The sequence below is a fragment of the Brassica napus genome, chromosome C6 (genome assembly GCF_020379485.1).
Source record: "Brassica napus cultivar Da-Ae chromosome C6, Da-Ae, whole genome shotgun sequence".
NCBI classification, from domain to species: domain Eukaryota; kingdom Viridiplantae; phylum Streptophyta; class Magnoliopsida; order Brassicales; family Brassicaceae; genus Brassica; species Brassica napus.
Genome location: NC_063449.1, coordinates 40766152 through 40787458, shown reverse-complemented (window position 1 = coordinate 40787458; position 21307 = coordinate 40766152). Strand labels below are relative to the sequence as shown.

Genomic DNA, 21307 nt, shown 5'->3' with positions numbered 1-21307 from the left:
TAAGATTATTATGAAAAAACAAAATAAAGTATTTAATCAAATATATAACATCTAGAAAATATTAATAATTCTATAAAGATATTAATAATAAATTAATTTTGACTACAATTTAATTTTTTTAGTTATAACAAAATCTGTTGAGAAAAATCTAACGAAATATAACTAAAATTTTCAAATATTTTTATATAAAATATTGTATTTATTAATTCGTAATTATTAATATAAAATTATTATAAATTAATTTTAATTAGAATTTTCAAATATGCTATTTATAAATTTATAATTATAGTTTATATTATATTAAAATAAAATTACTGTATAAATTAAATATGGTATAATTATATTAAATTGGTAAAGTAACTTATATTATTTCTGAAGAGTAATTTAATTTAAATAAATAAATAAATATCATTCACCGTTAAAATGGGTAAAATTTCATAAACTATATATAATTCATATACAAAAAAATAAAACTGTTAATATTAAATTTTATATTTACATCTATTTATTATTTTAAAAAATTATATTCTATATTATATAATAATAATTAATAACAAAGTAAATTATGTATAAAATAAATTATTATATATTATCAGCGTCGAATAAAAAACCTAAAAAATAAGATTATAGAGTTACACAATATATGATACTAAAATATTTATTATAATATCAAATTATATATTCATAAAATAAAAAAATATCTACACGAACGTGTGGGTGAAACTCTATTTAGCTTTAAAAACTACAAAAATCGTGAATGATAATTTTTTTGGTTATAGATAGAAACTAAAACTAAAGTCACTTGCTATATTCCAATCAATCAATTTCATCATATGGTTAATGAATAACATATTTCTTTAAGAATTTTAATAATCATTTTATTGATGATGCATAACGTTAGCATTGAATCTTGACTTTCTAGTGAGCATTTAACGGTGTAACATGTACAGTTTCAGCATACTGATATAACATAACGTTACATACTACGCCTCTTAGTTTTACCGGTAGCTTTAGGGATCTTGTTAATGACTTTAGAGTTAAAGTTGTCAAAGAGCTTCTTCATGTTCATCCCGCTTTTACTTGCTGCATAATTCAGCTCTTCTTCGTATAGCTCATACAGCATTGGTATCGTTTCCAGTCCCACAAATACTTCACCAAAAAATCACATAAATTATTTATTTTGTAATATAAGACATACCCTATGTAAACAGAGAAGTCTGTACATAGATAAAATCATAAACTCACCAATGTATAATAGAGTTAGAGAGCTGAAATAGTTTCCGACGACTGATAATATCCACAGTGAAACAACGGCCTGAAACAGAACGTGACACGAGTTTTTAATCCACAAAATCTTGAGTTGAAATTAATACTTTAAAAAAATTTAAGATGTATATATGATCTTCTTACCAAAACTAGAAGTCTGAAGTCTGTTCCACTTGAAACATCATACAGTTTGATGATGAACCAGTTTATCTTGTCGAACAAGACTCTCCAAGTTGATTCAGAGATCTTTAGATCGTCAATACTTGGTGGTCGCCTGCACGACACGGCGTGTTCTTTGAGTACTTGGTTTCATAAAGAAGAATCAGGTTTTGATGTTTTGTTTTTCTTACCGCTTGATTAGTTGTGAAGAGCCAATGTAAGACCAAATGAGGAATATGAAAATGGAGATCAAGAGGATCTGGCAGAGAAAAGTGATGAAAGGATACTCAACCACTTCGAATAAGAACCATATCAATGTGAAAACCGCCAAGATTGTTCCTGATTCTTTCTTGTTTTTCCAGAACATTATATCAGCAACTACAACATTTCAAGAGCAAAACTCGTTTAAATAGGAAGATTAAAGAACAAAGATGAATGTAAATAAAGAAAGAGAGATATATATGTTACAATGTCCTCCTCCAAGGTTGTGGTACAGAGATCTTCGCTTTCTTGATGAAGCTCCATGTTCATATCCATAAATCGTCATAATTGTTTTGGCTTCGCGTTTTTTACTAACAACAGTAGCCTTTTTTTGTTATCTAAGCTACAAGATTCAAAGGCTTTATATAAGCAGATCCCCTACTCTGAGGATGAGAAAGGATATGTTCTTGGATTCATAAAGAAGAAACCGATTTGAGATTTGGGAAAGGTATAGCTTTAGCATGTTGCAAAGCCTCATCTTTTATTTTATTACATGAGTAAACTAGTTTTAGTAGCTTGTCGAGAATCGTTCATTACTTGAAATAATAATCGAAAATGTAGTCCAAAAAGTTCATCAACATTTTGATCTTAGATCCTTGTAACCTTGTTTAACAATCCTTTCTCATGCAAGTATATTCCAAGTTGAGGCTAGGACTGTTATCTCTGGGCCTTGGACCTAACAGATTAGCACCAGCCCGTTATGACTTATGAGTGCTCATTGTTAGCATCTCTAGTTGTGGTTAGCGCTGGGATTCGAGCTTTCGATTCGGGATTCGGGTCGGTCCGGTTTATTCGGTTTTTGGATTGATCTTTAGGAACCGTTTAGGAACCGGGCGTTTTCCGGATCGGTTTGGTTCGGGTAATATCGTGTTCAGGTCGGGTTTTTATTTTCTTATAAACCCCGAAGTGAAAAACCAAAAAAATCCCAAAAACTTACACACGGAAAAAACCAAAAAAATATTCAGGTAGTTCTAATTTTTTTAGATATCTTTTATTTATAAATTATATTTTATATATATTAAAATTAAAAATAATTAATATTTTTAATATATTTCGATTTAGATACCCAGTTCTCGGCGTATCGTTTCGGGTCTAGGAACGGTTTGAGGTTTTGTAATTTTAAGTCCGGTTCATGTCGCGTTTTTTTTCTCAGCATTTTTTTCACTCGCTTCCGGTTTGGTTTTCGGGTTTGGGATAATCTGCTCAGTACTAGTTGTGGTCAAGCGATAATCTAAGGAGCCAGTCCAAGTTTCTCATAAGTAGACATACATAGAGCCAACACTCCATCTCACAATACAAGTTTATATGAACAATTATAACAACACAACATTTTATGCTATTAGTTTATAACCCTGTCTTTAAAAAAAGAAGCATAGCTATCATCAGAACCAAACAGAAGTCCGTTAAGCCTTGTCAAAGTCGGTGTTCTGTTGCTTTGGAGCATCTGCAGGAGTAGTCATCCCAATACCGTCGTTATGATGCTTCTCCCATCCACCAGTGTCAGCCTTGGAATGAGCCAAGTAGTAAAGAATGGTGGCAATCAAAGAGAGGAGAGTAAAAGCAGCTCCAGCAGCAAAGACACCAACGGGTAAGACCGCACACGAAAGCTCTTTTCCTTGGAAGACGCCTTTGCTTTTGGTGTGGTAAGCGTTCTTCGCTGATCCAGCCAACAAACACGCCTCAGCACCTAAAAAGCTTACCCTGTGAAAGAAGTATGATTTTCACAAAACAACTTCAAGATCTGGAATCATACATAACAAGCAATCAAGATCATAACTTTCTCTTAGCTCAGATTCAAAATAGAAGAAACTATCACTTCAAAGTTCAATTCTTTATGACTTGCAAGCTCAGATCTTGGAAGCTAAACAAAGTTCGAATCTTTACTTAAGTGAAGACAAAAGGGAATCGAGTTAGAGAGGAAAGGGATGAGCTTTACCAAGAGACGACGAAGAAGACAATAGCCCAGACGGTGTAAGAAGTACCAGTAACGAGGCCCTTTCCGCAGCAGAGACACTTTGTAACGCCGTTAACCACCGCTTGGCTCACGAGAAGCAGCGCAAACGCCGACATGCCGTACACCGTCGACGCATCTGTTCCGTACCTGCAGAAAGTCTTCTCATCGTACTGGTCGGGCACTGGTACAGCCTGTGCGTTACAAAAGAGAGAGAAGAAATGATTAAATCGAAAAATAGAAAGAAAGAGAAAGGGTGAGAGTGTTGTAAGAGAAGAGTACGGTGCTACGGCGTCGTTCGGCGCCAAAGGCGAATACGAAGGCAAGGAGGTGAAGGGAAGTGACGACGGCGAGGATGGGAACGGAAACCGCCATCGATTTTGGTTCTCTGCTCTCTCTCTCTCCTAATTTCTCTTTGCTCTTTTGTGTCTTTAGTCCTTTTTGGTCAAGTGTGAAGAGACGCTCAAGTCTTAAAGTGTCTTGATATATGTTTTTCCAATTTTTTAAAGATTTTGTATCATTAATATTTGGACTGATAGCTTACGTGTGATAGTATATTTCAACTGTTTGGTAAAAAGAATATTTTAATATCTAATATTTCTGACTCTTTAATAAAATTATTTTACTGTCGTAAAAAGTATACTGTAATACTCCCGTCTGTTTCAAAATACATAAAATTTTAAAATTGTGCACAACTATTAAAAAACTTATATTTTATTTTAAAAATATCATTAAAATATAAATTAAAAGTTATTCAACCAATCACATAATAAACTACAAAATATCATTGGTTACACAGTTTTTGATAAAGTGAAAAAATGTATTCATATATGAAAACATCGTCTATTTTAAAACATTAAAACTCCTTAAAACATCATCTATTTTGAAACGGAGAGAATATTTGATACAAGTACAAACAAACGTATGATTAGATTTACTAGTGAATATTCAAAATTTTGAAAATTTACATTAAGGTATCTTATTAAAAATAATATGAATTTCTGGAAGTTTAAAATTATTTATTCAAAATTATTTACATTTTCGTTTATATTTAATTAAAAATAATAATTTATGTTGATACAGTAATGATTATTGATCTTAAATGTTATGTCTCCATCATTGCTAGCTTATCCTTTCAATGTCATTTTGGAAGAGATAAGTAATCATCCAGAAGTTGGAAAAAAAAAGTAATCATCCAAAGAAGATGCCCATTTGTCATTATGCTGAGTTATTAAATCTTTTTGGTTTGTGGAATATAATACAAAAAAAAGCAATTGTACTCCCTACACCCCAAAGATACCATATTTGCAATCCATACCCTAAATCCCTCTATTTTTCTTCCCCCATCACTACCATTTTCCTCCATTTGTATGGTATCCCACTTTTATAAGTATATTGAGCTAATTAGCTCTACAAAAAATGCAGCAATCAGAAGAAATTTCTGAAAAGATTCTTCAGGTCGTTTCTAGGTAGGAGGAGGCTCTCACTTTTGACAAAGATCAGTATGCTCAGCCGGAATAGCTGGATCACCGCTAAGTTGTCGGCCCCACCGTTTGTCCTTTTACCGGTGATAGCAAGTCCCTGTCACCCTTAGAATATCTATAAGATATTAGCCCGTGTTAATTACAGACCCATTGGGCTTCCAGACCTAGATATTTTCACAACTGTCACCCATTACAATTTTCAAAAACAATCATAATTTCTAGTAATTTTATTTGAATTGACGAATAATAAATTAATAATACGTCCAAGTTTGTTAACAAAATATATATATATATATATATATATATATACGTCCAAGTTTGTATTTTCTGGAAATACCATATATCTTGGTTTCTTATTTTCTGATGAAAATTAGTTAGTAACAACTAATATAATTATTTTATGGAAAAAAACTGATAAATTATTAATAAATATGCCATTGACCATTACTTTATACCTAATTTAGCATTAAGGTAACATACAATAATTCTGTAGAACTATTACTCAAATTTGAAAAAAATGATGTTTATAAGGACATCTTAAAAACTGTTTACAATAATAGACTCCTAAAGCTGGTTCGACATATTCAGATGAAATATTTCTTTTCTATATCTGTAATATTTGAATACGATATATAACCATTTTTATACTATAGTCCATTTTAAGATTAAATATTAATAATAAAAATATTTATTTTGTATTTTCTATTAAATTTATGATGAATAACAGAGCATTTCAAATTAAAAATATTTGACTAATTTAAGGACGAAAAATTGATGACCCACGAATAAGTTAAAACATAAATGGAATCTTAAAATATATGGTAAGCTTAGGAATTTGAAAATAACTTTTGAAAATTAGAATCTTCGACACGATTATTGTACATACATATTAATGCATGTATTACATTTGCATAATAAACTAGATTTTGACCCGTGCTTTGCAAGCGCGGAATATTTTATGATGAATTTTTTACTAATAATTTAACAAATATTTTGTTAATTTATAAGAATATTGTGTATTTAAATCAGTGTTTTTAAGTTTTTAAAAATATCCATATTTATAATCCGGTGATCAGATAATTCGATTTAATTTTTAAAAATATCAATATTTTTTTAAAAAAATACTAAGACCTGAGACTAACCGATGGAACCAATGGATGGCAGATATGTAATCCAATCTGATTTAACTTTATATTTTCATAATTTGTCACCTTTTTATCCAAATTTTAAAGTTCATTGTTTTGCAATTTCATGAAATTTATTTTTACAAAATTTTGATAGAGAAAATAATAGATATAAAATAATTAAGCACTATAAATATTTCTTGATCATATTACTCTTTTTATATAGCTTAGCTAATTTTATTATAATTGTTTTTGTAATTTATCTTGTTAATAATTTGGTTTATATTATAATCGATTTAATTTTGTTGTTAACAATTAGTGTTAAGCATTTTTTAGATAACATATATTTTGAAAATTTTTATAATAATTTATGTTATTATATTTATTGTACAATGTATAACGTTATATATATATATATTTTGTAATGGCTATTATTGAATTATTGAGGTACTTAAATAAATTATATAACCATTATTTAGGAAATGTAAATAAAACAATCCATTAATTTAATTGATTTATTATTGATTAAAATGTTTTGAAGTATTTAAACGTGTAAAAGTAAGTTCTATTTATTTTTTTGTTGTTTATAAATGATTTGAAATTTTCAATTATTTAATTTATCTAAATAATTTTAAGAAAATTGTTAGAAATTATTAAAAAGATGAGATTATTTTTTTGTTGCTTATAAATGATTTGAATTTTTCAATTATTTAATTTATCTAAATAATTTTAAGAAAATTGTTAGAAATTATTAAAAAGATGAAATCTAATATTTTATATTGTTTGGACACAAAATTAATTATAGTGTTATTTGGAAACATGAATAATATTATAAAGAAATGAGTATATTGTTTGGAAACATGAATAGTAGTATAAAAAAAAGAATATTAGTGATTTAAGGTAGGTTTAACCATAAAGTAAAAAGATGTATTTAATTTAAAAACTTACAAAATAAATGTTAGGTCCAACATAATGTTTCTGTTTTAGTAAGATAGATAATACATCCAAGTTTGTTGACAAAAAAATACATCCAAGTTTGTATTTTGTGGAAATACCATATATCTTGGTTTCTCATTTTCTAATGAAAATTAGTTATTAACAACTAATATAATTATTTTATTGAAAAAAACTGATAAATTATTAATAAATATGCCATTGACCATTACTTTATACCTAATTTAGCATTAAGGTAACATACAATAATTTTGTAGAACTATTACTCAAATTTGAAAAATGATGTTAATAAGGACATCTTAAAAACTGTTTACAATAATAAGACTCCTAAAGCTGGTTTGACATATTCAGATGAAATATTTCTTTTCTATATACGATATATAGCCATTTTTATACTATAGTCCATTTTAAGATTAAATATTAATAATAAAAATACTTACTTTGTATATTCCATTAAATTAATGATGAATAACATGGCATTTCAAATTAAAAACATTTGACTAATTTAAGGACGAAAATTGGTGATCCAAAAAAAATGTTAAAACATAAATGGAATCTCAAAATATATGGTACGCTCAGGAATCTGAAAATAACTTTTGAAAATTAGAATCTTTGACACGATTATTGTACATACATATTAATGCATGTATTACATTTGCATAATAAACTAAATCTTGACCCGAGCTTTGCAAGCGCAGAATATTTTATGATGAAATTCTTTACTAATAATTTAACAAATATTTTGTTAATTTATAAGAATATTGTGTATTTAAATCAGTGTTTTTAAGTTTTTAAAAATATTCATATTTATAATCCGGTGATCCGATAATTCGATTTAAGTTTTTAAAAATATCCATATTTTTAGAAAAAATACTAAGACCCGAGACTAACTGATGGAACCAATGGATGACAGATATGTAATCCAATTTGATTTAAATTTTATATTTTCATAATTTGTCATCTTTTAATCCAAATTTTAAAGTTTGTTTTTACAAAATTCTGATATAGAAAATGATAGATATAAAATAATTAAGCACTATAAATATTTCTTGATCATATTACTCCTTTTATATAGCTTAGCTAATTTTATAATAATTTTTTTTATAATTTATCTTGTTAATAATTTGGTTTATATTATAATCGATTTAGTTTTGTTGTTAACAATTAGTGTTAAGTATTTTTTAGATAACATATATTTTGAACAATTTTATAATAATTTTTGTTATTATATTTATTGTACAATGTATAACGTTATATATATATATATATATTTATTTATGTAATGGCTATTATTGAATTATTGTGGTACTTAAATAAATTATATAACCATTATTTAGGAAATATAAATAAAATAATCCATTAATTTAATTGATTTATTATTGATTAAAATGTTTTGTAGTATTTAAACGTGTAAAAATAAGTTCTATTTATTTTTTTGTTTTTTATAAATGATTTGAATTTTTAAATTATTTAATTTTCTAAATAATTTTAAGAAAATTGTTAGAAATTATTAAAAATATGTGATCTAATATTTTATATTGTTTGGACATAAAATTAATTATAGTGTTGTTTGGAAACATGGATAATAGTATAAATAAATGAGTACATTGTTTGGAAACATGAATAGTACTATAAAAAAAAAAGAATATTAGTGATTTAAGGTAAGTTTAACTATAAAGTAAAAAGATGTATTTAATTTAAAAACTTACAAAATAAATGTTAAGTCCAACATAATGTTTCTGTTTTAGTAAGATAGATAAATAAAAAAGTACAACTTATCTGAACCTCTCCCAATCTTCTCATGTACTTCACACCAATAAAACACATGTCATGCAAAAATATCGTCGATCCAATCCAGGTTCTCATCAGAATCATCATCCAAATGATTGCCTTCTTCTGTAGCCTCCCTTGGATTTGCGGCTTCTATATTTTGATGCTGGCTTGTAGTCGGGGTGAAGGCAAGATCATGGTCGTTGCAACTCGCAGGCAAAGGAACATCTCCCTGAAAAGAATTATAGTTTTCCAACCAAGCGTCCAAGTCGTCCATCTCGTTGATGATATCAGTACCAAACGAAATCAGATCTTCAATTGGAATATCATCATTACCTTCCTGGTTAGGAACCAACCCTATCTCGTTCGTATTATTTTCAGGAGGAGTTACATTGTCCAACGCAGCAAAACTTGTTTCACCAGGAACTAAACCCACTTGGTTTATATTGGTTTCAGGAACAGTCAAATCTTCAAGAATAGCATAAGCCTCGTCAGAAGAAAACCAGTCCCAATCCATTTGGTTTGTATCGGTTTCAAGTGGGGTTTCAATATGACTTGTTTCACCAGAAACCAAACCCAAATGGTTTGATTTAGTTCCATTGAAAATCATATCTTGAGAAAGACCATGATTTTCTCCAAAAGAAACCCTACCCATTTGGTTCATATCTAGTGGGTTCTTATTGGTTTCAAGAACATAGCTAGATGGTTGAGAAGGGTTAGGATTAGACTGAGAAATACAAATCTTAGCAGATTCCTTTTGGAATGCATCTAAATTAGATGCACCAACTCTTGAACCTGAAAGGACATGAGAGACATGACTATTAGACCACTATTGCTAATATCATTTGTAGAAGGAATATTATTGTAAGATGAGTTATTATTTGTGGCGGAATGAAAATAATTAACTTTTATTTATGATTTATTTAATAATGTTACCAGAAAGTGAGTGCCTATGCAGACCCGATTTTTCTCCTATATGAAACTTTGGCATTCTGTCCTTCTTCTCAGCAGCAGATCTTTTAAATGAATCTGCATTTAATGAAACAGAACAATATTGACACAAACATGAAATAAAACTATAGAATTATGAAAAGTAACCATATAGCAGGAGAGCACTTACATTGGACAGTGGATAATGAGGAAGATTTTCTCTTTCTCAAGGAACACCACATAGAGTTACTTTCAATGAGAGTTTTCGCTAGGTTAGAAGCTTTGAAAGGATATACATAATCTGATGGATATTCATATGTTTTATCCGTGGATTTCCATTCATTCCTTGTCAATGTTTTGTTAATTATCTCAACTTGAAACTTGTATTTCTACAACAATTACAGAATAAAATGCTATATAAAAGCAGCCGAACAATATTATATGTTGAAGAAATGTATGTATATATACGTACCTGAAGATAGCTACCAACTTGGCGTTGAGACAAGTTTGAGTCCTTCATGATCTCCAATATGGCTTTGGGACGAGACTCTGTAAGATAAAGAGGATAAGAATTTTTTTTTAAAAAGGTAAAGAAAAATTGGTCAAATATAAAATAATCCTTACCTTTTTCACCCAAGATGGATATAGCAGCTAAAAACTTCATGTGGCGGTCACGAGTCCATACATTCTTGCATCCCTCAACATCTGCTATGCTTTTTCCCTTTTGGTACATTTGAGAAGATGTGAATGTTTTGTTGAGTGGTCGTCTTCCTAACAACGATGACTGACTTGTCCCCTGCCTCTTTATGTGATCTCTGAAAGCTTTCATCTGCTTCATACGTTCTTCCACAATGTTTTCTCGTTTTTCAGCTACGTTGATTTTCTCCCACTCTTGCCTTTTATTAGGTAACACAAGTTGAAACATGTTGTCGACGTCATTTTCAGAAATTGGCTTCTTCAGACAAGAACATGCTCTTTTTGTCAAAAGATCTGATGTTTCCTTAATGTGTATTTCTGTACCAATCACTTTAACAAAGACATAAGTGTTAGATTCATTTGTTCAAGAAACAGAAGTGGAAAGAGTAAAATAAAAGAAGGATTTATTAAATTTACTTACGTATAAGAGGAATTTCTTTGTGGTGCATAGCAGTGAGAAAATCATTTGTGTCGGACAGTTCAACGTTGGCTATAACAAGTCCAATATCTTTTTGTTTTTCGATAACCGATATAGCCTCGCTTGCTCCATTCACACTCATAACATCTAATATATAAATTGATTTACAATGCAACAAATGAAAAAATGTAACATATGCAATGAAACAATTTTGAATAATATGGAACTATGTGAATGAAAATTATCAATACTAATGTAAATGATTAAAATAAGGAAAATTTCAAAGAATGGTTGGTTTTACCTTTATGCGATCGTTGTTTAAGCATTGGAATGAGAGATGCGACTGATATAGCATCGTGGTCGATTAGCAGAATAACACCAGTGCTTTCAGGAATAATGTTTTTGGTCAAATTTACCATGTTTTCAGCCATTTTCGAGAGAATTTGCTTAAAATATATGAGAGTTTTAAATGTATATCGAGTTTCATAGAAAGAGATGGCAAATGAATATATATAGAAGAAGAATAGAAAAGTGGACCCAACAAGATCACAAATTGCAAAAAGAACAATCCAAGAATAAAGCATTTAACTTTTTATCTCAATATATCTAATTTTATAATTTGACCCTTAAAAATATATATAAAATAGAAAGTATCTAGGTTAAAAGACAATTTCTCAAAAAAACTTGTCTCGATGGTCAATTTTATTTTAATAGTAACTACGAATAAATTTATAATTAGTTTCTTTTTATTTACATTGAATAAGATTAAAAAAATGGAAATAGTATAATTCATTTGACTGTCATAATTTAAGAATATTTTAATTTACCATTTACCGACTTAGCAATATCGATATTTATATCGTTACTATTTTAAAATATTTTGACCTGAAAATATATTGGTCATATACTCTTTATATAATACTTAGGATTATTATTAATTATTGTTGACCTAGTAAACATATAATTACTTTTACGTATAATAGTCTTTCATAAAAACATTAACAATGTTAGAATTTTATCTAAAAGATTTGCTTAAAATCAAAATAATAATTTCTTACGATGAAATGAAAATATAAATTATCTATTTTTTCTGAAACTAAAAATTTACAATACTTTGAATAATTTAATTTAAATATTATATAAATTGTTATTTAAGACAGTATTAGTTTTGGTAATTATTTTCTTAATATATATGGGAGTTTGAAATGTATATCGAGTTGTAAGTGAAAAATGACAAAAAAATATATAGAAAAGAAGAAAAATGGACCTGAAAATTTAATAAATAAAAAACAATCCAAAAATAAAATATCTAAATTTTTATCTCAGTATATTTAAATTTATAAGTTGAACCGTTAAATATATATAAATATCAAAAGCATCTAACTTAAAATGTATTTTTTAGAAGCTTGTCTCGATGGTCAATTTAATTTTAATAGTAATATAATTAGTTTCGTCTTACTGATATTTAATTAAACTAAAAGTTTTTGGAAATAGTATAACTCATTTGACTGTCATAGTTTTGGAATACTTGCAATTTAACATTTATCTACTAAGCAATATAGATATATAGTCATATTGTTACTTTATTTTAAGAAAATTGACCTGCAAATATATTGGTCATATATTTTTAATATGATATTTAGGAGACTTATTAATTATTGTTGACCTAGTAAACATATAAATACCTTTTAAAACAATAACAACATTAAATTTTTTTTTAAAAGTTTTATTTAAAATATAAATAATATTTTTTCGTGGAGTGGAAATGTAAATACTATGGATTGTTTTGAAAGTATAAAAATGTAATATTTTAAATAATTTAATTTAAATATTATATAGCTTGTTATTTAAAGTCAACAATTGTTTTGGTATTGATTTGCTTTACAATTTCATCATTACCATATTTTGATTGATCGACTTTTATTTAAAATATGGTGAGAAATATATGACTAGTCAACTTAAAGCTCTTAATTAACTTTCATGCTCATTATGAAATTCAAAAAAATGAAAGTAGGAATAGGAATAAAATTCATTTTTGTATGCATGGCTTTGAATGTAAGCTAAAAATTTACTACAAAGTTGTAAAATTTCTAAATAAAGTCATTAAGATTGTGATGTTGTATAATGTATAACTAATGCTTGTTTAGTCGTGAATTCATGATCGATGGTGGACAAAAGCAACATTAGTAATGGACTAATGGTTAACAACATCAACACATTCATAACAAATTAACAAGAATTCAGAAATAGTGAAACTAAGCCCGTTAATTTGAAGGGACTAGGCGGGTTCGAGCACATGTTTAGCTTCAGGTGAATGCACATGATCCAGATGCGTGGCATATTTACACTGGTTATCGAAAACCCTCATTTAGAGATATACAAAAAAAAGCTTAAAACTTCTACTATGTAATGAACAAAACAATCATCTGAATAACCGTAGAATGCTCCTCGGATTTCAAAGTATCAGAATAAGCAATGTTCAAACAACCCCACTTATAGTCACAAAACAGGCTCTTACGAATGCAACATTATTCACTTCCTTTTACCAATATGCTATTTGCCAAATCCTTTGAATAGCTATCAATATCTCTATAGGGTAGGTATAGTACTGTTCAATTATAGGTATATACGGTCCAAGCCTTCTGTTTTTCATTTTACCTTTGGTCATTTAACAAGCTTGAAGGAGGACTTGTTGTTGGGTTTGCAACCAGCGGCCATGAGCTTCTCTTGCTCAGATAGTGAGTGGCGGAAGTGGCAACGGTGGCCGTAAGGACAGATGTCACCAGCAAGAACCATTCTGCAAACTTCAGTCTTGTAACGAGGATGGCGGATCACTGGGCGGAGTTCTTTAATGCCGTGAGCGAACTGGCAGTGGTCACCGTATGGGCATGTCCCCGTCTCTTGCCACTTGTTGCAGAGCTCTGTCTTTGTCATCCCTTGATTGTACACCTCCACTTCTATCTCCTCTTCTTCTTCTTTCTTCCCTCCTCGCACATATACCCTTTGCTGCAATTTCATGAAGTCATTTACATCTTTAGTTCAAATAACACAGAGGAACAGAGTATTTTGGTGCTTTCGTAAAAAAGAATCATCTATGCAGCTTAGACTCAACAGTTAAACCGTTTATACATCGACTCTAACTAAAGCCTCCTCTCATAAATACAATTTTTACTGCATTTTACTCAATCATGGCCCTTCATTAATCACCATTACTCTCTACATCTCTAGTTAAACGAAAGCAGAGGAATAGAAGATTAAGGTATCAGAACATGCAGCTCAGATTCAACAGTTAAGCAACGTCTATTGTGTCTCAATGACTAAACCAAAATCACAGTTCCTGCATCTTAGTCATTCATGGTTCTTCATTCATCACTATTACTCTTTAACATCTATAGTTCAGACTTCAGAGAAACATCTTTTGTTTATTTCTTCTACTCAAGAATCTAAATCATGAACTTAGTTGAACGAATGTTTTTAAATAATCTTGTACCAACACCAACAAATAAAAGCTTAGTCAAATTCAAAGGCTAATCAACCCTGTAGTCTCAGTGATTCCTGTAATCAAACTCTATAACTATCAAGAAAGCAAAGAAGAGATTAGTTACCGTCGTACTGAGTTGCTGACCACAAGCTCCAGGCTTAGCTACGGCTCCACGAGATTTTCCACATTGAGCAGCGGCGGCGCCACCACCACCACCACCACCTCCACCTCCACCACCTTGGCTCGACTTAGAGTAACCGCTGGATCTCACGGAGATGCTCTTCGGCAGCGACGAACGGTTCAGATCCTCACTCGCAATCACGCTCGTCGGACTCTCATCGCTGACGTCATCTCGATTAACCGCACGGTTCTGATTCTCCGCGTCCTCGGCGCCGCGATTATTCCCTCCTCCGATCGAAAGATTGCTAAGCATCCGAAGCGGAACCCTATCGTAGCCGAATCGGTTCTGGATAGAGGATCTGATCAGCTGGTCGAGCTCCTTCTTGAGGTGGAGATTCATCGAGCGGAGCTCCGTGTTCTCGAGACGGAGCACTTCCGCTTCGAGCGACGCCTCGTGGAGGCGCGTGTAGCACAACGCCTCTCGGTTCACCATGTCTTGGCGCTGCTGCATCACGCTGCGGCTGTTGGAGTGGTAGAGCTGATCGCGTAAGAGAGAAGGTTCGCCGTGAGAGTTGGCGATTCCAACGGCGGAGGTGCCGCTGTAACTAAACGGCGCCGTTTCGTTTTCCATCGTTCCTCAGCGATTCTGTAACGGAACAACCGTATGTGATAATCTCAACAAGCAATTTGGTAATCGAAGATTCGGATTATCACAAAATCGCGGAAAATTATACAGGAAAGAACATCAGATCTAGTGGATAATCGATTTTATATGATGGAGAAAAGAAAATTGACGGTTAGAGATTGACCTGGAGTCGAGAAACTGAAGAGCAACCGAGAAAGTGCCGAGAAAATTGAGAGGAAACTTTCTTGCTCGAGAAAGGGAGAAGCTGCAGGTATTTATAGTGGCATCTTGGAGGGAAGTTAGGGAGATGGATTATCGCATTTAAATAAATAATTATTTTAATTAAAGTGAAAATAAGGCGGTTGTTAGAAGTAAAGTAACTAACAGAAAGATTCACCTCTGGTAAAAAAAAGAGCAAGCAAGTACCGAATGCTTTAAGCCTTGAGCTAGATTTAAGTTTATGCCACTAATTTTGACCATTTTCATGTAAATAATATAATATTGGATGTTGATAGTAAGAGCAAAGTGTACTTTTTGATGATAATAATTACGAAGAAGCCATAGTAGCTGGAGATACTAATAACCAAGGCCCAGTGATGGTTAGAGAATCATTTGTTTCAACTAATTGCTTGTTTCTGAAGATTATTTCGAGGGTTAAGATTGGTCTTTTTACTAAAAAATAATATTACTTCTGCATTTTGATTGGTTAATATAAAAAACTTTAAAACTGAAAAGAAGGTTTGCTTATTTATCACAACTATAACTAACCTCTTTTTAAGTGGTCTTGTCAAAAATTCATCAATACAACAATTATGGTTTTGGTAACACTGAAAAAGTCTTTACAATTTCCACTGTTCATATCTTATCATTGTCAATGTCATTGTTTGTTAAGTAACCTTTTGATTTAACATTAAGGATAAAGTTAAAAATTCTGGTGAGATTTGGTGATTACATATTGGATGGTGAAGCAAATAATCAAACAGTAACATGCATGAAACTGAAATAGATGAGCAGCTAGATTAGTGTCTTATGTACAAAGGCATATTAGTACACACTTGTACCACGTCTATCTTCTGCTTTTACGTACGTTTGAGACCATATTAAGCTTGTTTCTCCTCTCTGAATCCAAAAGAATGCAACTTACATAATGATTTATATATTTTTATGTCTACGGTTAATGGAAGCTAGTCTCTGAAGATACTTACGCTCTTGCCCTCTTCTTCTCCTTGAGCCATGAGATGGCGTTTTGACGTGCACAGTCAGAGAGAGGAGAGCAAAAAGAGATTACTTCCTCCGAGTGATTGTGAGAGTAATGAGTTTCGCTGCTTCCTCCTCCAATGGTTCTTGAGAATAAAAGAGATGAGGAAGCTTCTTTAGGTGTAATTATGGAATTATTGAATGGTGAAGAAAATGTATTCACCTGAAGATATCAAAGGTAGAGAGAGACATTAGGTTACAAAAGAATATATAAAATAGTTAGCTCAAGACTCTATAGACTTATATATACCTCACAGTGGGCTGATGTTCCCTTAAATAAGATGTTATCATCTGCAACTAGATCATAACCAGCTCCAAAAAGTTCTTCAAAGTTTCGGAAAGTGAGATCAATGTCAGGTATATGGAAGTCATGGTCATCACAAATTGTATCTTCACAAACTCCAATGTCTTGTAGATTTTGATCCCACAGCTGAAAAAAGAGAGCTAAGAGCATCCTTATCGGTCGTATTTAGAGAGGATCTAATGCTAATTATGCATTAAAAATAAATCAAAAGAAATAATAAAGGTTTGAGACGTCTCCTATTGTTGCGACGGAAGAGACGGTATTGGGGGACACGTGTAGGCAAAATAAGAGGAGAGAGGAGAGCGCGTCTTCGGTTCGCTTTGGTTCTGTTTCTTTCTTTCTCTCAAAACTTCTCTATCTTTCGTCTGCGAGAAAGGCGATTCTCTGTGTCTCGGCGGTTCCTCGACCAAACGGCGATAATCCTTCTCTCCATGGCTCGTCGACGTCTCGGAATCGTCTCTCTCCGTGGGTTGTAGACGAAACGACGAAAGTCTCTCTCTCCGTGGGTCGTAGACGAAACGACGAAAATCTCTCTCTTCGTCGACGTCTCGGAATCGTCTCTCTTTGTGGGTCGTTGTCGAGGAAGTAAATCGGTGATTATCTCCCGTGGGTCTCGTCGACGGTGAAGGACCGCTGTCTCTCTCTGTAAATCGGAAGGTAAATCGTTTCTTGTGTTCTTCAAGCATGCATGTGTTAGATTTGACTTATTCTTGTTCTGATTGCATGTGTTTTTTTGATTTGTAGGTTCGATTCTTTGTGGCGGTGGCTGTCGTCGACGGGGCTCTGTGTCGGTGGCTCTCCTCAACGGCGACGGAGCTCTCTTTGATGGCACTCTCCGATTCTCTAAGGTAATGCTTCTGTTTCATGTTCTTCAATGATGCATGTCTCATATTGTGCTTGGATTCTGTCGGGTTTAGCTGAAAAATATTTTGTTTCAAGTTAATCAATTTTGATAACGTTTCTGTCATTTGATTCTGTCAAGTTAATCAATTTTGATAATGTTTATGTCCTTTGATTCTGTCAAGTTAATCAATTTTGATAATGTTTTTGTCCTTTGATTCTGTCGGCTTTGACTGTAAAATATTTTGTTTCAATCTTGTTTTGATTGTTGCAAGGTTATGATTAAGATTGTGTTGATTAATATTTTTTTGTTTCTGTCTTTGTGTGGTGAGATGAATGGATGAAGTCGGCTTTGATGTGTTCTATGGAAATAGAGGTCAGGAAGCTTCATCAATACAGGTTAGTGTTACTCTTCCATGAATTAGAACTGATGTGGTTAGCTTCTGTGAGGAATTAAAGATGTAGTTAACTGTAACATTATGGTTGTGATGATGGTAATAAATAGAATTGACGGTTAGATAGAAAAGGGAACGTGAAGTGTGTTGAATGAATTAGATAAATGTCAAGTCTTAACGCATTCAAGTCTGGTACTAGTTAAAAGAAAAATTGAAAGCTTCTGTGATGAATTGTTTGGTTGGTGTGTTGAATGCTAGTTCTCTTTCTCGAATTATTTATAACCATTGTCTTCCTCTTCAATCTCCAACATCTGAATGCGCTTGCTCGTTCTTTCTCCTCTTTCTCCTCTTTCGCCTCTTTCACATCTTTCACCTCTTTCACCTCTTTCACCTCTTTCTCCTCTACCTCTGACGTCGGAAATGGATTTCAATCCATTTCAAGACTCTGCCAAATTTGTTGAACTACTTAATAGTCAACAAAATGTTGTCTTTGGCAGTCAAGGAAATGTTTCTCTCTCTACAACGCAAGCTCCTTTCGTAGGCACTCAAGAAGATCCAATCATTGCTGACGAGCTTCCAGCAGAGCGTAATCCCCGAAGGACTTGGACGCCAACAGATGATATAGTGTTGATCAGCTCGTGGTTGAACACGAGCAAAGATCCCATTGTTGGGAATGAACAAAAGTCAGGGGCTTTTTGGAAGAGAATTGCAGAATACTTCTCGGCGTCTCCTAAGATAGCTGGTTCTGAAAAAAGAGAAGCATCTCAGTGCAAGCAGCGTTGGCACAAGCTGAATGATTTGGTTTGCAAGTTTTGTGGGGCGTATGAAGCAGCAACCAGGGAGAGAACCAGTGGTATGAACGAGAATGATGTGCTTAAATTAGCCCACGAGATCTTCTTCAACAACTACCAAAAGAAGTTCACCCTTGAGCATGCGTGGAAGGAGCTTCGCGCTGATCAGAAGTGGTGTGAACTCTCCACAGCCAAAAATGGAAGCAGCTCCAAAAAAAGGAAGTGTGAGGATGAAAACAATGCTTCTGGAGATGAAGAGTTCACATCTCGTCCTCCGGGTGTTAAGGCATCAAAGGCCCGTGGAAAGAAGCCGGTGGTTGATGGGAAAGTGTTCTCTGACTTCCAGAATATCTGGAGTTTGAAGAAGGAGGACTTGGCAATGAAGGAAAGGCTCTCGAAGATGAGGATGCTTGAGTTGATTCTTGCAAAAGAAGCACCACTAGACGAAACCGATGCTGCTCTGAAGAAAAAACTCATCAATGAGTTGATGTAACTCTCGGTCATGCTCTGTTTAACTTTCATGTTCTAATTAGTTTAAGTTTCATGTTCTGTTTAATCTTTCATGTTCTAATTAGTTAAATTTGTAACTCTTGGGTTCTTGTTTAATTTGAAATCTTGTTTGTGTTCTTGTTTTCTTTGAAACCTTTTTTGTGGTTCTTGTTCTTTATACTGATTTGATCTCTGTCTCGTGATCTTTATACTGATTTGATCTTTGTTTCTTGTCCTTGTTACGTACAGGAGCATTGGAGGTGAGAAGGATCACGGACTTGTTGTGTGAAGTGTTGTATTGTCACGGACTTTGTCATCTTGTTGCGTCTTGTACTTTTGTGTCTTGTATTGTCACGGGCTTTGTATCTAGTCTAGTACTCTTGTTGTGTAGTGTCCATTGTACTACTCCTGTTGTAGTGTCACGGACTTGGCATCACTCTTGTTTCATAATTGTACCAAACACAAAAGCTTATGTCTATATATTGCACTTTCTATTACTCAAGTTTCATATCTTCTCTATATATTGTACCAAACACAAAAGCTTCTGTCTATATATTGCACTTCATAATTGTACCAAACACAAACTCTCAAGTCTCTTTAATCACAAGTTTCTCTTTTCTCTCTTTGATCAGAAGTTCACGTTGAAAAAAAAAAAGATCACAACTTTCTCTCTATGGCTTCTTCTTCTCAAGATCCTTTTGATTCTTTTGATGATGCAGTTGATGATGCATTTGATGATCTTTTTGAGCAAGCCTTTGAGAATATTTCCATTCATGTTGATCAAGAAGAACAAAAAAAAAGAGAAAAAAACGAGCTTATATCGAAAGACATCGTGAAGAAGGGCACATTCATTTATGGAATGATTATTTCAGTGAAACTCCAACTTATCCGGATAATTTCTTCCGACGACGTTTTAGAATGAACAAGCCATTGTTCATGTACATTGTTGATCGACTCTCCAACGAAGTTCAATATTTTCGGGAAAAGAAAGATGCTCTCGGAAGAAAAAGTCTCTCTCCCCTTCTGAAGTGTACTGCAGTCATTCGTGTCTTGGCATATGGTTTTGCGGCAGATGCGGTCGACGAATACCTCTGGCTCGGTGAAACAACAACTCGGTTATGTGTGGAAAATTTTGTGGAAGGGATAATATATTTGTTCGGCGATGAATACTTAAGAAGACCAACCCCGACTGATCTTCAGCGACTCCTTTACGTTGGAGAACATCGTGGATTTCCCGGGATGATAGGAAGCATCGATTGTATGCATTGGGAGTGGAAGAATTGTCCCACCGCTTGGAAAGGGCAATATTCTCGTGGTTCGGGTAAACCAACAATCGTTTTAGAAGCGGTTGCTTCGTATGATCTCTGGATATGGCATGCGTTTTTTGGACCTCCAGGTACCTTAAATGATATCAATGTTCTTGATCGCTCACCTGTTTTTGATGACATAATAAAAGGTCAAGCTCCTCAAGTCACTTACTCTGTCAATGGAAGAGAGTATCATATGGCTTATTATCTCACCGATGGTATTTATCCGAGATGGGCCACTTTTATCCAATCTATTCCACTGCCACAACACCCGATGGCTGTTTTATTTGCTCAACATCAAGAAGCTGCCCGAAAAGATGTCGAACGTGCTTTTGGAGTCTTGCAAGCTCGGTTCGCCATTGTCAAAAATCCGGCGATGTTTTGGGATAAAGTCAAAATTGGGAAGATTATGAGAGCATGTATCTTAATACATAATATGATAGTAGAAAACGAACGAGATGGAAACACTCAATTTAATGTTTCAGAGTTCCAACAAGGAGAAGACAACGGAAGTGCACAAATCGATCTCGATATTTCCCATGAAATGCATACAAATATCGCCAATATGATGGATGCTCGAACTCGAATTCGTGATGGACCAATGCATCACCAACTCAAAGCTGATTTGGTTGAACATATATGGCGTAAATTCGGACCTGATGAAGACATTGACTGAGCTCGGAAG

General features: G+C 32.6%; 5 protein-coding genes across 6 annotated transcripts; 1 reads left to right on the top strand and 4 right to left on the bottom strand.

The window, feature by feature from the left end:
• Positions 1–852: 852 nt before the first annotated feature.
• On the bottom strand, positions 853–2049 carry LOC106404678 (reticulon-like protein B14). Its single transcript, XM_013845376.3, has 5 exons — positions 1894–2049; positions 1617–1803; positions 1411–1540; positions 1246–1315; positions 853–1149 (listed from the first exon to the last, which is right to left on the bottom strand). Exons 1-5 carry the CDS (start codon positions 1970–1972, stop codon positions 977–979), a joined length of 639 nt encoding a protein of 212 aa, XP_013700830.2. The 5' UTR covers positions 1973–2049; the 3' UTR covers positions 853–976.
• Positions 2050–2913: 864 nt separating this feature from the next.
• Positions 2914–4161, bottom strand: LOC106406847. The gene is made up of 3 exons (XM_013847583.3): positions 3920–4161; positions 3623–3831; positions 2914–3387 (listed from the first exon to the last, which is right to left on the bottom strand). The coding sequence occupies exons 1-3, from the start codon at positions 4010–4012 to the stop codon at positions 3090–3092; spliced, it is 600 nt and encodes a 199-aa protein (XP_013703037.2). The 5' UTR covers positions 4013–4161; the 3' UTR covers positions 2914–3089.
• A 4866-nt stretch (positions 4162–9027) lies between these two features.
• Positions 9028–11444, bottom strand: LOC106403423 (putative two-component response regulator-like APRR6). The gene is made up of 7 exons (XM_048759922.1): positions 11315–11444; positions 11017–11160; positions 10524–10913; positions 10372–10448; positions 10090–10288; positions 9906–9998; positions 9028–9764 (listed from the first exon to the last, which is right to left on the bottom strand). Exons 1-7 carry the CDS (start codon positions 11442–11444, stop codon positions 9028–9030), a joined length of 1770 nt encoding a protein of 589 aa, XP_048615879.1.
• Positions 11445–13393: 1949 nt separating this feature from the next.
• Positions 13394–15576, bottom strand: LOC111212287 (zinc finger CCCH domain-containing protein 15-like). 2 transcript variants are annotated; one of them, XM_022713763.2, is made up of 3 exons: positions 15424–15576; positions 14619–15260; positions 13394–14019 (listed from the first exon to the last, which is right to left on the bottom strand). In XM_022713763.2, the coding sequence occupies exons 2-3, from the start codon at positions 15243–15245 to the stop codon at positions 13678–13680; spliced, it is 969 nt and encodes a 322-aa protein (XP_022569484.2). In that variant the 5' UTR covers positions 15246–15260; positions 15424–15576; the 3' UTR covers positions 13394–13677. The 2 variants fall into 2 exon arrangements, with proteins under 2 accessions (XP_022569484.2, XP_048617092.1); XM_048761135.1 differs by having other exon boundaries at positions 14619–15481.
• Positions 15577–16846: 1270 nt separating this feature from the next.
• LOC125588529 (glutathione S-transferase T3-like) lies at positions 16847–19319 on the top strand. The gene is made up of 4 exons (XM_048759921.1): positions 16847–16853; positions 17545–17648; positions 17987–18039; positions 18533–19319. Exons 1-4 carry the CDS (start codon positions 16847–16849, stop codon positions 19317–19319), a joined length of 951 nt encoding a protein of 316 aa, XP_048615878.1.
• The last annotated feature ends 1988 nt before the right edge of the window (positions 19320–21307 follow it).

Coding starts and splice junctions, on each gene's coding strand:
- LOC106404678 (XM_013845376.3), bottom strand. CDS start 1,972: ATGACGATTTATGGATATGAACATGGAGCTTCATCAAGAAAGCGAAGA. Junction 1,804..1,893: donor CAACCTTGGAGGAGGACATT/GTAACATATATA, acceptor GAAATGTTGTAG/TTGCTGATATAATGTTCTGG. Junction 1,150..1,245: donor TCTAACTCTATTATACATTG/GTGAGTTTATGA, acceptor TTTTTGGTGAAG/TATTTGTGGGACTGGAAACG.
- LOC106406847 (XM_013847583.3), bottom strand. CDS start 4,012: ATGGCGGTTTCCGTTCCCATCCTCGCCGTCGTCACTTCCCTTCACCTC. Junction 3,832..3,919: donor CCGAACGACGCCGTAGCACC/GTACTCTTCTCT, acceptor TGTAACGCACAG/GCTGTACCAGTGCCCGACCA. Junction 3,388..3,622: donor GTCTTCTTCGTCGTCTCTTG/GTAAAGCTCATC, acceptor CTTCTTTCACAG/GGTAAGCTTTTTAGGTGCTG.
- LOC106403423 (XM_048759922.1), bottom strand. CDS start 11,444: ATGGCTGAAAACATGGTAAATTTGACCAAAAACATTATTCCTGAAAGC. Junction 11,161..11,314: donor TAAACAACGATCGCATAAAG/GTAAAACCAACC, acceptor TTTATATATTAG/ATGTTATGAGTGTGAATGGA. Junction 10,449..10,523: donor ATCCATCTTGGGTGAAAAAG/GTAAGGATTATT, acceptor TTTATCTTACAG/AGTCTCGTCCCAAAGCCATA.
- LOC111212287 (XM_022713763.2), bottom strand. CDS start 15,245: ATGGAAAACGAAACGGCGCCGTTTAGTTACAGCGGCACCTCCGCCGTT. Junction 14,020..14,618: donor GTCAGCAACTCAGTACGACG/GTAACTAATCTC, acceptor ATGAAATTGCAG/CAAAGGGTATATGTGCGAGG.
- LOC125588529 (XM_048759921.1), top strand. Junction 17,649..17,986: donor GCACTCTCCGATTCTCTAAG/GTAATGCTTCTG, acceptor GAATGGATGAAG/TCGGCTTTGATGTGTTCTAT. Junction 18,040..18,532: donor AGGAAGCTTCATCAATACAG/GTTAGTGTTACT, acceptor TGTCTTTGGCAG/TCAAGGAAATGTTTCTCTCT.